This window comes from Calidris pugnax, unplaced genomic scaffold, assembly GCF_001431845.1.
Source record: "Calidris pugnax isolate Ruff unplaced genomic scaffold, ASM143184v1 scaffold20, whole genome shotgun sequence".
Classification (NCBI taxonomy): Eukaryota; Metazoa; Chordata; class Aves; order Charadriiformes; family Scolopacidae; genus Calidris; species Calidris pugnax.
The window spans coordinates 20,633,854-20,649,063 of NW_015094510.1; the positions used below are offsets into that span (position 1 = coordinate 20,633,854).

At 34.7% G+C, this 15,210-nt stretch overlaps 1 protein-coding gene across 9 annotated transcripts in view; it reads right to left on the minus strand.

Moving 5' to 3' along the window:
• Nucleotides 1–15,210, minus strand: part of NBEA (neurobeachin) — a 506,029-nt gene that overhangs the window by 392,217 nt on the left and 98,602 nt on the right. For all 9 annotated transcript variants that reach the window (XM_014965903.1, XM_014965897.1, XM_014965904.1 and 6 more), the window contains exons 5-6: nucleotides 13,006–13,127; nucleotides 5,565–5,691 (exon numbers count right to left, since the gene is read on the minus strand). In XM_014965903.1, coding sequence (XP_014821389.1) covers nucleotides 5,565–5,691; nucleotides 13,006–13,127 — 249 coding nt within the window. The remainder of the gene's footprint in view (nucleotides 1–5,564; nucleotides 5,692–13,005; nucleotides 13,128–15,210) is intronic.

Sequence of the window (15,210 nt, forward strand, 5' to 3'; positions counted from 1 at the left end):
CCCCCCCCCAAAAAAATATCAAAAACCAAGCCCACAAATCAATAAGCAAATGCTGTTCCTCATTTTGTCAGCAGACTCTATTTCAGAAAGGAATATCCATCATAAAGTCAACAAAATTCTGCTTTGGCAGGGGCGTTGGACTAGATGATCTCTGAAGGTCCCTTCCAACCTCTACAATTCAGTGATTCTGTGAAAACACTTATAACCCAAAGTCTAGAAGCTTAACTGGTGACTATGCTAATCAGAAATTAAGTGCAAACCACATGACTAGAGACCTGCTTTCATCAACACTTCTTTTCCAAAGCTTCCACACCACCTAACATAAATCTCTTGGAAGAAAAGTTCCCTTATACTCTTTCCTTCAAAGGTTATTTTATCAATAATCTCCACTAAGTGATGATGATTTTAAATACTCCCATCTCAACAGCAGGCGTTCTTTGCAAAACCATTATTCAAAGTTGTACCTTTTATAACTATGTACTCGTATTTCCAGTTCTGATGTTTTTGTAGCAGAAATCAGCTCACAACCATAAACCACAAGTTTTATCCGTTTATCTTCTATTTGTGATTTTTCTTTCACAGTGCTTTAAGAGCATTTCTGACAACATACCAATATGTAAGACTGTCCTCCTCTGTAGATTAATCTTAACAGATGACTCAGTCATTGGAAATACACAATTCTTTACTGTTGTTGAAATGCGGTCCTCAGAGCCTGTAAGGAACTAAAATGGGCAATGCTATCTTGGGAGAGCTTCGATGCCCATGTCAAACTTGAGGAAAATTATATAATCTACTTTTTATAATCTTGTATTTTCCCCACGTTAACCAACATTCATGCACAAGCAGTTTCTTTTAGTTCAAGTTCTTCCATGCAACTTTTTTGAACCTCTAGCACTGCTGCTATGTCAGAGCACTACCCATGTCTGTTTCTCTTACCCACAAGGCAAGCTCCACAAAAACCAGAGTTTTTCTTTACTTGAACACACATGTATACACACTGTGTGTGCATGCACAGTCAATCCCAGCTTGTTATCATAACTTATCCAGTAAAAAATTTGTTCTTTTGCCTCCTGCACTTAACTAGATTTGCATTTTAAACTGTAATTTCTTTTCAGCCAGGGAAGTACTCAAGTATTAAAAAAAGGTTTACTCTTTGTGTCATATTTGTCACTAGTATCAATCTAGATAAAATGCATAACGTAGGTTTTCAAAACTAATTCCTAAAATAGAGGATGACAAACTCCACTGAGTTAAGTCCTTAATGCGTTCTCATTGACAGGAAGATAAAGGTCCTTCTGAGATTCCTGCTTGCTCACTTGATTCATATCATTCCATTCCTATATTTTAACAAATATAAATCCTTCTATCACGTGATAAGATAATTACTTCAGGGCTTTCAGAGGAGTATAATGCCTAAAGTTCTTGAGAAATCCACACAGCATGCGTCAACTGGTTCACAAACCCATTTTTATGCACAGTACGCATCCTTCAAGTAATTCAACAGAAGTGGGGAAAAAGACTTCTAGTGTAATATTGCATTGTTTTGTCCCTAATATGTTTATCTATGTGTTTTCTAATGTTTCCTTTCTATTTTTCTAGCTTGTATCGCATTTTGATGGTTAAGAAATCAGGCATGATAATAAGCAATTCTAAATATCAGCAAAGCCTTTGTCCAAAATTTGTATAATTTTCCATCACCAATTTGTTTGACAAAATAGATTACACACCACAATTAAAAGTTTGGCAAATTCCATATTCAAATTTCTTTGGAACTTGGGGGTGCTTACTGTAAGGTCCTGACAATTAATTACTATCTCTTATATTGATTTCTATACCTCTTCTACTGACATTTCAATTTGAGACACTTCCTCTGACTCATCCCCATTGACTCATCTCGTAGTAAACAATGATGCAATTATATCCATTTAGCTTTTTTGTTATGATACTACATTCTTCAAGGGCTCCTATTAAGCCTTAGTCATCTAATTGCCCCTATGGACTGGGAAAAACCTCACCTGAATTGTCTTGTTATTTTACATATAATTTGCTATAACTTATACTTTTCTAAGTATTCTTCATTTTGATACAACTTCGACTTTCTGAACAACTTCTTACTTACAATGATCTCTACTCTGCTATTAATCTGTGCTTAAGTACACTGTGAGGAGCTTTCAAACTTTCTATTGGATTTTTTGGACTGATGGTATACTTGCTCTTAGCTTTTTGTATCTTTGCATTAAAGCAATTTCACTAGCACTATCAAAAACATCCCCTCCTTTTAACTGCTGCTCCTCTTTTCTTTATTTTTGATCTTGTCCAGCTCATCACAGATGTTATAACCATCCTTATCATGTGGCTAAGAATTTTATCTGAATAGCATGGTTTACCTACTTAGTTACTGATTTTCAGTGCACAGAAATTCTGTTATTTATTGTTACCACAAACTTATTTATCTCATTAGGCTAAGTCTTTAACACAGGCCCGCTGTCACTTGTAGAAATAAGTACAACTTGAAGTGCCCACTGACAGTCAATTCAACAAAGCTTCTAATGCTTCCATTATGTCAATAACCTCATTTAAAACAGACATTCCAATTTCTCTTTTATTTTTTAGATATGTAGAAGCAAGCATATATGTATATCTCATAATTTCCTATTATCTATGACTCATTTATGTGTGAATGTTCTTTGCTGATGTTATACAGGTATTGTGTTAATTTCTCTCCTGCTTTTTATCTGAGAACATGGATTTGAGGATTTTACTGCTACACAACAAACCAAACCAAGCTGTATAATTTCATACACATTTTTTTCAACTTTTAGTTGAAAAAGTCCCCGTTTAAAAAAAAGAAAAAAAAGAAAAAAAATTTAAGTCAGTAATACAATTTTCAAGTTCATCCTACAGTCTCCTTCTCTGTATCATTTGCTCAAAAATGCATCAAGACCATGCGTCTCTGCTATAACAAGGGCTTCCTCAGGTAGTAATCAAAGAGACTTCAGATAGCAGCCTGTCAGTTTTTTCACTGCTGAAATCTTTCAAGCTTAATCACTCACTGCTGAGTAAGTTATATTGTGACTCCATAGCACAGCACAGTCAGAGAGATGAGGCATCTTACACTATGTATTTCCAAAATAGGGAACTTATCTCAGTCTATACTACAATTAGTAAAGGTGTTCAGGATTAGAAACACCAACCCCCCCCCCCCCCCCCCCCCCCTTGCTCTCCACTGTAGTGCTTTCCTGTCCATATTTATGCAAGGGTTGATGCTGTGGCTGGAAGTCAAGGGAGTGAAAATCACTGGGAGTTACTAATAAACAAAAATTTCACTTTGGAGTCCCACAAAGCAGTATAGGCATCTTAAACACACCACTGCCAAAACCAATTTAGCTCTGTTGAGAGGTCAGTCTATTATACTACACCCACATTTTCTATCTGGGGATATTATGACCAAATTTCTCCATGTATTTTTATAAACACTTGCTGTTCTAATGTTAAAATACACTAATTAAAACTAAATTTATCACTTAACACATCTTAAACTTTTAAATTAAGATTGCATATTATTCTGTTAATGGTGTCATATGACACAGTTAACAGTGGGAGGATCATCACATGAATATAGTATCTTTCGGATCTGCCTACACAAAGCATTTGACCAGGTGGCTTGAATATATTTTACTGTGATTCAACAAAAATTAAAAAAAAAAAATTATTCAGAAGATTAATGAGGATGATGTTTCTAGCAAAAGTTATTGCTGAAATGTCTATGTCTGGAAGCAAACAGCTAGAAAATAGTATACCTGATGACAGAAGTCACACTTCTCAAGTTAGCACCTAAACAGTAAGCTGCTTTGTAAATGGACACACATTTTTTGAATACATAGCTACACCTTTTTTGAATACATAGCTATACATTCAACGCTTGCACAGGGTAACCAATATAACACTAAATAACATGAAGAACGTGAATCTACATGTTAAACAGGGTATGTTTTGACTTGTTTGAGCCAGGAATTGTATTTGACAAATTTTCTTTCCTCCCTTATGCACATTCCCACATACAGTATACACAAGTTATTAATACAAAAAAAAAAAAAGTATTATATGAAACCCATGAAACCCCTCACAAAGAATATTCTGGAAGATTTATTTCAAATACTTTCTAAATCTGATATATGACTCAAAGTGTATGAAGCATGATCTTGGAGAAATATAAAACTGGCATGGAAATTATATTTGGATGTAATTCAGTAGATTATGATTTGAAACTGATATTCATAGAATGAGATATACATGTACTAGTATTTCAGAATTAACTATTTTAAGTAGAATAGCAAGAGCTAAAGTTTTCCAGGGATGGCATCAAAGAAACTAGCCATTTGTAATAAATATTATGAAAAGAGTATCTTGCTTAAATATGAAAGATTGCTTCTTCATCAACAAGTAAAGAAACAATCAGCTAGGTCCCAAAGGCTTGTTTATCAATAACATAATCCAAAAGTTGACAATTCCATTTGTTCCTAGGTTGAGCATTTATCAGTAGCATCAGACATGCTACTTTAAAAGAAAACTGAACTGTCATCAAAACATTTTCTGGCTATAAAATTAAATAAAATGTGCAAAACAGAATTGATTCATTTCAATACACTGAGTAGATATGTGTTTATAAGGCTTTAAACATCCCTGAGTAATATGCTAGAAAAAGACATTACTATATTTTTAAAAATACAAATGACCTTAAAGTTACATGACAGAATTATATTCAGAGATTTTGAATCACAAATACATACCAAGACAAATAGTAGAACATAAAGCTGATGAGTGAACAATGGCATTCCCTCCCTAAGATACTGGTTTCTCAAAACAAAACAAGCACTGAAATTTAATATACAAATTCTAAGGCCATAAAAAAAGGAAGGAGCAAAATATATATGAGGCTGTTATCAATGACAAACACATAATGCTCACTGTACAGAAAAGTCAATGCTTCAGTCAAGTAACTGAAATATTGAAGCCAGCAGAATCATTGTTCTCTTAGGACCACTAGGCATACAATAGAAATGAACACTAATATGATCTAGAGAAATAATCAAGATTTACTATGAAAAATGAGAAATCCCAAAACATCACTAACATAGAAGACAGCTCAGAGCGTTATATCTCCCACTAACATGATAAGGAAAATCTAGGATTACCAGCAAAATTGTTCCAGGCATTGACACCAAAGTTACCAAGTAAAGAATGCTCAGAAATAAAATTATGACCTTTTAAAAAGAAAATACAATCATTTAACCAATACTGAAAATTCTTCTCTATCTGAAGCTAAGCAGTTTTTTTAAAAACAAGCTGATTTTACAGAACTGTTACTTCATAAATTATTACATTTTTCTTTAATTGATTCTAGTCTGTAACTGACATAAAACTTTCAGAAGCATCAGAAAAGTTATTTATAAATAAGAAATTATAGACTATTCATGGCACTAAAGGGATTTTAGCACTTCTTCCAAGAAGCACTTTGTCACATTTTCATTGTTATTCTTTATTGTTAATAGCACTTTGCTTACCTTGCGTGGCTGAAAGTCATACTTCACACAGTGCTGGAAACCTTTGCCTTTTGACTTCAATGATGTAACTATTAAGCAGTTGCCAACAAAATGAGCAGAATACCCAACACCTTTGCTAGTGCGGAAACTGAAAAGAAAGAATTATTAATGAAATTGGAAAAAAGGGGAATTATTTTATAACGAAACAAGGTCCAAATACTACTATAAATTGCCAGGACAAAGGAAAGAAATTATTATCTAGAACAGTGAACTTAGTTTCCTTTATGTCTTTTCTCCCCAGCATTTATTTGGGGAGAGCTACTAACCTTCATCACTAACTTGATTCCAGGCTACATTAAAAAAGTCAGTTGTTTGTCTTTTTTTCTTTACAAACATCCCAACATCCAAAATGGTAAATATTTTATCCGTCAGGTTTGTCCCTTGGTTTCATAACTCATCATCACTTAACACATCCGATTTAAGTTGTAAAGAAAAATCAATCACAGAAGAAATGCAAGATGCCTTGCAATTTTATAGGGTTGGAAGAACAATGCAGCCGGTATGACAAACCAATTTGGATTTAAGGTAATTACTATGCACAAGAATTAGATTAGGTAATTACTATGCATCAAGACTTATGATTTAGTTAGGCTAATGATCTATGAAGCTTTAACCATCTGAGTTGCAGGTTTATTTTCATTTGTCAAATTGATAAAGGACTGCAATTTTAACAAAGTAAGTTTAGTAAGGGTTTCCAGCTTACGTAGTATCTGCACAGACAATGCAGAAAGCTCATACATTTCTCTACTTATATTTGAAAACAAATAAATTGTAAAGAGAAATTCTGGACTTCTTAAACAATGTTTTGCAAAGGCAGATGGGGGAAATTAATTAATTACAGTACACAGAGCATTTTTAAAAAGTCCATATCTACAGCTATGTCACTTATCCCCTTCTGAAAAGCTAAGTACAATAAAGAAAAGCCTGCCATCGTTAATATGGAGCACACTTTACACAGCTTTTAGTTTCTTTTAAACTCATTACCAAACAGGTTACAAAAATAACCATTGGCTGAAATACAAGGTCTAAGTGGTGAACTTCAACGACAAATTCTGATATGAAACTTTACAAGTATAAAAGATGTGATTAATTTTGAACATTTGCATATACTCCTGTAGTCCAGTAATTAATACTTTATGATTTCCTTAATGTAGGTGACATAAAGTAATTTCATATTTTTACAGTTTTAAATGGTTTCATTGTTTTAACATTTTCATCACACACTTTTACTAGGTTTTTCACAGTAAGATTTAAGACATGAAAAGCACACGTAAATACTAAGTTGAGATTTCATCTTCCTTACTAGCTGCTGAGATTCTACATCTTTCATGTACCCTACTATACAAATACAATCTCAATTTTAACATGCAGAAAAACTGCATAGTTATAGACCTATGTCAGTTAAATCTGTAGGTGTACATCAATACAGGAGAGAATCAGACTTTACTCTTTCCTCACTGTCAAAAATACAACTGATAAACCATGAACTTCTGAAAAAAAAAATACCTTACAAGACAGGTGGTGTAACTAGACCCTGAGGTGGTCAGAGCTTAGATGTTCTCCTATGAGGGAATTTTTAAATCAGGTCAAAAAGAGACATTTAAGTTCTGAAATTCTAGAAAGCCACTTTTGTTATAAAAATGTGAAAAACAGAGTGACCAGGCCAAACATATATTGATGACTCTTCACCTCAACAGGACCTTGCATGGAGGTCTTACTTACTGGAAGGCCGGACTTACTTCCAGCCTTGATTTCAGTCATCTTATGAGTTGCAGAATACTACACTTTATGATTTCTGGTCATCAAGGTGGTTCTCTTGGCCTTGAGGCATGGCTTGGTTTGCTCTTTCCCTTTAGTAACCTGTTAAGGTCCTTCAGAAGCTTTCCTTTCTCAAATTCAGGCCGTGGTTTCCTCATTCTTCTATCTGCTTCTATACATTACACAGAATTCTCTCTTCCCTCAAGCTACTGTGCTGGAAAAGAGCATTATTCCATGCCCAGCCCTTTGTACAGGCTTCCACACAACCTTCCTTGCAAAAAAAAAAAGGGCACTGTTAACAAAGCTAAAAAATCCTCTCTGAATAAACCTAAGATGTAATGTAAGAATGAAGAAAAAAATTACATACTGTCTATCACCACTGACCCCAACAGTGAAGACAATCTATAACACTGCCATTCTCCTATGTCTTTTGAAAACTATTTTTAACATGGATCATTTCAATTATTTGGCTTCCACAATGATCCCATAGGCAGCTATACCCCACAACAAAAGGAACAATACATAGCCTTATGGGAGAATGTTACTCATATACGTATATAACCTGAATTACCAATATACTCAAATAACCTGCAAGACCACAGTACCGCATTTTGTACAATAACAGGAAGGTTAAAAACCTTAAAACACAGCTTTTACAGTAAGAACAACTGAATGTGTTGTAAGATAGTTTGAGACTTTGATTTACCTCCTTGGGATTTTATACCATTCAAAGAACTTTTCACCAGGTCGTTATATCTCTCACAATGCCAAATTTGTTTCTCAGCAACAAAAGTCACGTATACAAGCTAAAATGGTATTGGCTAACAGAATCTTATTGTGAAGGATATTGAAAAAAAATACACAGATTGAATACGTTCTGACATATGGTGTAGCATTATTTGATTAGAGATGTCAAATGTTTGGGTTTTTTTTAAATTACCAAGACCCAATCATTCTAAATACCATCACAATTTTACCTGTTAAAAGACAATTAAAACTGTGTAAAACTTTGAACAGGAGCTAGGAAGCATTTTGTTATACATGGGGAATACTCTGTAAAAAAGAATGACTCTTGAATCCAATTTTTCCCTTTCCTAAGCCCCCAGTTAATGGGCTGATTTTGTCACCATTACGGTCAAACCGGGGACTGTTCACGAAATTTTAGGTACTGAATTGTCCTTAAATGTGTAACTTCAGCACATGAAGACAAGAAAGCAATAAAATAATGAAAAAATATTTCACTTCAGAACTCTTCATTTTGGAATAGAATGATTTTCTAAACATGAGGCTTAGCCAAAATTTTACTTACTTTTTTTTTTTTTCCTAATGAATTAGCATTCTAATACAACAAGAGTTGATAAACCAAGAACTAAAATATGTTCTCTCTTTACCTCAACATTATAATAGACACAGTATGTTAATTTTCATATTTTATTTCTTGCCAAAGGTAAAGTGGGCTAGGACTGGTCTCTAGGATACTGCACAGAAATACTCTTACCAATTACCTACACATGCAGAACTTGCCACATCCGAAAACGAAATGCAGAGAGGTGACAAGAGCAGTACTATCAACACCCATATGGTTTTACGAGCCATTAACTACCTCCCATAGCAGCTGGTAGACAATTTTACTACAGATCGTTCATAAAACCCGTACAGTTATGTTTCATTTCAGCCAGTTTCTCAAAGCAGCTACTGGATGTTATTACAATTCAATAGCAGGTAAGCATTCTTCCATCCACTGGTGAAACTGTTTAGTGATTCCAGTTTCTTTAGCTTCGGATTTTACGAGCAATTTAACATATGATCACAGTACTGAGATTGAGAAGATATTAATTCTTTCTTGCATAAAGAAAGAAAAAACACGTTTCTTTCCTACTAACTTTGGAATTCCATTATGTGCTTTTGCAACTGTTCTGCATTATATCTATTATTATTATTGGCTCTAGAGAAAGACTGCAAAGGCTAGACAGCTTGCTCTGTGGGTTTTTTGATGTTTTTTATTTCTTGTCTCTGCATCAGTAAAAATAAAATTTAGAATGCTCTTTCAGAAGTTTTAGCCATTCTTCCATTAAATAGTTATGGAAGCACTAGGACGTTTTAAGGACAAAAAGCAAGAATTACGACAATCTGGCATTAGTTCACCCTCTAATTCATTAATTAACAAACCTTAAATCCTTAATTCACAAATGACAAAGCAAAGACCACCAAAGCACAAAAAAACTCACCCAAACCCAAAAGACAAACAAAAAATGCAACAAAAAACCCACAAACCACAAAAAATCCCAATCTTAATATATGGATTTATTTTATCTAAGCAAAGAAGTAATGACACCACAACTCCTTTTTTAGCAGAAACAAATATAGAGGTTTAGAGGATGGAGTCTTCCCAGTTGAATGTGCTTAAGGTTAGCCCTAAATTCCTAAATTTGCACTGTCTTTATAACAAAGAATCTACACCTCATTTTTGAGGAAATTTTTCTAATGATTTAGTAAACTGTGATTTTTACTATTATATTGTGTCTTATTATAATAGTTAAAGTGACCATGGTATTATGTGTTTAAAAGTTTGAATTTTCCTATTTTGCTGTCTACCCACTAGATGTCAGATTAAATCCATCAACATCAAATTTTGCATAAATTCTGAAAACAAAAGTCAAAAGCATCCTTAATTTCATCATTTTAATTTTTTTTTTCTTAGAAGGTTTTATTATAAAATGTGTTTTTCAGAGCACAGTTCACTCCAGAGTGTTCTCTGAATAGTATTATTTCTTTCCATGGTTTCTTAAAAGAAGTAGCAATTCTTAACTGCAAATGTTACTCCAGTAATACTTTTGTCAAGATTTGAGGAAATAATCACATGACCTTTACTCTCTTCTCTGTTCAGACTATCCTTGAGAAGACCACATAAGCTCTTTCAGCTAGAGCAATGAAAGAGCAGTTTCTGGTTATTATGGTTATTACCTACAATAACCCTTAATATCCTTCTGCAATTACTGCTTTCTAATACAAAATTAATAATGCTGTAAGCACGGCACCCATTATTCCCTGCTACGTATCTGACATTGGTTTGCTTATACTAAAATTTGTGCCATAGAATTCTGAATCGTACCATTTGGACCTGACTTCCCTGCCACAAAGCTTTCTCCTTATTGTTATTTATCATCCATGCAAATGTCAAAGACTTTTCATTTTCTTCGATGACTGTCACACTCATTTTTTAATTGGTAAGAAAGCTACAACGCTGTTTCAATACACAAGTATTAATAGACTGTCACTTAGCAGCTGCCCAACATTATCCTCAGATAATTAAAATTCTTTTTTAAAAAAACCAAAACAATTTGACTTACAGTTCTTGAAGAATCTAGCATTTAGTTAATTACAGAACAGTAACAGTTTTCCCCTCACATCTAGCACAACTGAATGCATTTCTTTGCTTCCTATCTCCATTTTTAAGCATTAGTTTTCACATCATTGTCAAGCTGATGAAACAGCTTTCTCCCACGAGAAAGGCCTCTGGCCACTTCTTTCTGCACTCGCTTAAAGCCTGGATCATTCCTAAGAAGTGATTTGAAACAGTCAGCATAAACTTGTAAACTGGAAACCATCCGTGATCAAACTGATAGCCTTCTATGATGAGATGACCGGCTTGGAGGTTGGTGACGAAAGTTGTAGATGTTTATCCTGACTTTCTAGCAAGAGCTTTCAACACCATGATAACGTCAATGACAAAATCATGAAGAATGTGTTACATAAGTGGATGGTGAGGTTGTCTGAAAACTAACTGAGCTCTTGGGCTAAAAGAATTGTCATCAGTGGCACAAGTCCAGTTGGAGGCCAGTTACTACTGGAGTACCCCAGGGATCAATACTGGGTCCAAGCCTGTTCAGCTTCTTCATTAATAACCCGAACAGTGAAACAGACTGCACCTTCAGCAACCTTCAGATGATACAAAATTGAAAGGAGTAGCTGATCCACCAGATTAGTGTGCAGTCATTCAGAGGGCCCATACCAGGTTGGAGAAACAGGCCAGCAAGAATCTCATGAAGATCAACAAGAGAAGCATGAAGTCCTGCCCCTGAGGAGGAACTGCCCCAGAACTGAGGCAGTTCCCAGGAGGAACTGGACAGGTGACCCAAAACTGACCAGCAGGGTATTCCATCCCATCTGCATCACGCTCAGTATAAAAGCTGAGGGATCAAAGGCATCAGCTTCTTTCTTCAGTGGCCGGCATCCAAGAAGGACTCTTTGTCTGTTTGTCTGCCTTTGATCCCAATCCATGCGTTCCTGAATCCAGTTTCAGAATCCAGTTCCTGTCCATCACTGAATCCAGTCTGGGACTTTCCCAGTGCTTGCCGGTGACGTGATTGTCACCCCAGGAGCTTGATACTGCCTCCATATATACTGTATATATTTCATTATTTTTGCATTAACATTATTATCTTTTCTTTTTATTATTAGTACTTCATTACAGCAGCTTAGTTTCTTTTCAACCCGTAAGTCTCTATCTCTTATATACATGATGGGTGGGGAGTAAAGACTAAGCCAGAGACTTCTCAGTGATATCCACTGAAGGGACAAGATGCAATGGATACAAATTGAAATTGATGAACTTTTCCATTATGACTGTGGTCAAAGACTGGTATAAGTTTCCAGGTGAGGTTGCGAGGTCTCCATTTGTGAAGATATTCAACAACCTGACTGGAGAAGGTCCTGAGGAACCTGCTCTAGCTGACGTTGCTTTCAGCACCTCTGCTTCAAATCAGAGTCCTCTCTGAAGTTGTGCATGCTACTATTAAGTTATTGCTTTTAAAATAAAGATTATTTAAAAGACAGATGACTTTTAAGAAGGAACTACAAAGAAAGTGTGACTTTATATGACACATTTTTCACCCAGAAAAAAAGGTATTACATGCTTAAAAAGCACACTGAAAGAAAACAAATCTTTGCTTTGGTATCTTCCTCTTAGTGGTAGTTGTGTGCGATTCATACTTTCATGTGGTAAAGTCTAAAATCTGCGTAAAAAAGTTTAGATGAATGATTTAGTTTGATTTTTATCTTTATACCATAATTTCTAAGTATCAGAAGGCTTTATTAAGGATGTAACTATTTCTATTTTTATCACAACAGCAAACCCAAGTAAACTAAAATTGTCTCTCCTGCAATTAATCTATTAGGAAATACAGCTTTCCTTTTTGGGAACAGGTGATGAATAAGCCCTTTTTGTATTCACAAACCTACTTTCTATTACCTCTAGCTAATGTGCAAACAGTGTTCTCTGAGTACAATGGATTTGTTTCATAGTAGTGATGTCAACTGACAATCTTAAACACCAAACAGAAAATATGACAACATTCTCAGTTTACAGCTCTAAGAAATAAAATATTTTAAAATTGCTCAAGGAACCACCACATTAGACTTTATAGTTTATCTGCAAGGCACAATGTCTTGCATCCATGGATTTATAAGTTGCAAATCAAAAAGGACAGATGACTTCTTAAGAGTTTGCATAGAGTAATCAGCCAGTAAAATCTGCAGGTATTTGGAAAAAAAAACCACGTCAGAAACTAAAATCAATGAAAAAGATTAACAGTTATTAGGAAGCCAAAAAAACCCCATAATTGCAGCATTATAAGTTACTTACCAGTAGAGATAGGGTTTATCCTTATCTACATTGATATTGTTTAGCGGATCCATACGAAACCAGGTGTTAAGAGTAAACCCATTTTGATAAGGCCACTTAGCAATAGGGGGCAATGCAATTGCCTGGGAGGGAGGAAATAAAAAAAAAAAAAGAAAACAGTCAAAAAACGAATTTTTTTGAGAAGTATCGTAAAGGGAATGCCTTTCTAAAATCCTTAAGATCCTGTCATTCTAGATCAGCAGATCTGATGTAACTTTCAAATATTAAAAAATATTAAAACCCCTTCAAATAGTGATAGTGCTTTTGAGTAAATGCATTAGTTTTCCATCTACTTTAAACTACTTTAGTTTTTAACTACATAAATTCTACCAATAGAAGACATGAAATTAAATTTGTGAATGGGCAATATTAAGAGAAAAAAGAGAAAAATTATATCTTCAGGAATTAAACTATAAATTCAGGTTTCATTAAGTATTCACCTCATCAATAGACTTAAACATTAAGATCTAATTAACCTTAGTAGACAGTACAATAGAAATTCATGTTAAAACTAAAGTATAAAAAGTTTGTTCTCTGAGTTTTAAGAGCACTAAAAGGTTTTATTCCTACAAACAGTAAGGGGTAAGAGAGGGAAAATCTTAGCCCCATTCTCAGTTAAATAAATTAATATTAAGGCATGGCCTCGGAATAAATTTGATTTTTTCAATATTTTATTCTTCTGAGCTGACACTGATGAAGAGATTTCAGAAAATTCTTTATCCCTGGCCTAGACCCTGAATTCCTGTTTTAATTTTGAAGATAGGCTCACTTTAGGGAGGAAATCTGACAAGTTGAACTTCAGAGGTCACTTACTAAATAAGTTTTTGTATGATACCACTAAAAGATAAAACATTTGTTCTCCTCAGTAGGATAACTATATACAAAATGAAGTAATTAAAGAAATTTAAGAAATTAAATGTTTGTAACGATTTAGATTAATGTAGTATGCACTCATTACAATAAGTTCTTTCACCCTCCATCAGACAAAATATAGAATACCTTACAAAAAAGTAGTTAAGGAATACTTTAATACAACTTGCAATAAGTTGTATATGAATGCCAAGCAGAAGAAAATAATTTTTTCAATAACTATAGCATGTTATTTCTAAGTGTATTTAATTGCGATTTTTCAGCTTCAGTAAATAACTTAAGCTCTCCTTGCACTGATGGTTCTGTGTTCTTATCAAAGCTACCAGTGATACTGACTGATCACTGGCACAGGTGTCTGTGGAATCTCCACCTCTGGAGATGCCTAAAAGCCACCTGAACATGGTCCTGTGTAGCCTGATCTAGGTGGCCCTGTTTGAGCACAGGGAGATTCTCCAAGATGACCTCCATTGGATGGAGGTGGAGTGGATGACTTTTCTACAGAATTTCATACTCTAATCCAATAGGCATTACTCAAGAAATGTAAATTTGAAACTCATATTTCTTGATTTACAGGTACACAGTCAATGATAAGTGGTGTGTGAAACAAGATCCTAATCCTAACCCAGAAAAGAGAAATCATAGAATCACAGAACAGTTAGAGTTGAAAGGGACCTTAAAGGTCAAGTTCCAACCCCCCTGCCATGAACACCTCCCACTAGAGCAGGTTGCTCAAAGCCCCTGCTTGAACACTTCTAGGGATGAGGCATCCATAACTTCTCTGTGCAACCTGTTCCAATGTCTCACAACCCCCATAGTAAAGAATTTCTTCCTAATACCTAGTCTAAATCTCCCCTCTTTTAGTTTAAAATCATTACCCTTCGTGTTATCATTACAGTCCCTCACCCTCCTCACCTTTTCTGTAGGGCCACCTTTACGTACTGGAAGGCCACTATAAGGTCTCCTCAGAGACTTCTTTACTTTTCTTTCTTTCAATTGTTCATTTCAATTAAGAAACTTTATGTCCCAGTAAAACTGTCAGTACTGAGAATTTAATTTTAAATATGATTTCCAACAATTGATGCATCTCTTTGGACAGGCAGGAATATCTGACATTTTTCCCCTGCAAAACTTTTTTTGAAGCTCTAATACAAAATTAAATTTAAGAGAGACACTTCATCAGCATTTGCCTCCGAAGCCCACAAATGTCAAAGTAGTATGTGTCATTGTAGGCATTCATATTCTGCAACAGCTATCTTACTGCTGCATGTACTTTTAGGAGAGGTTAACAGTGGTTTT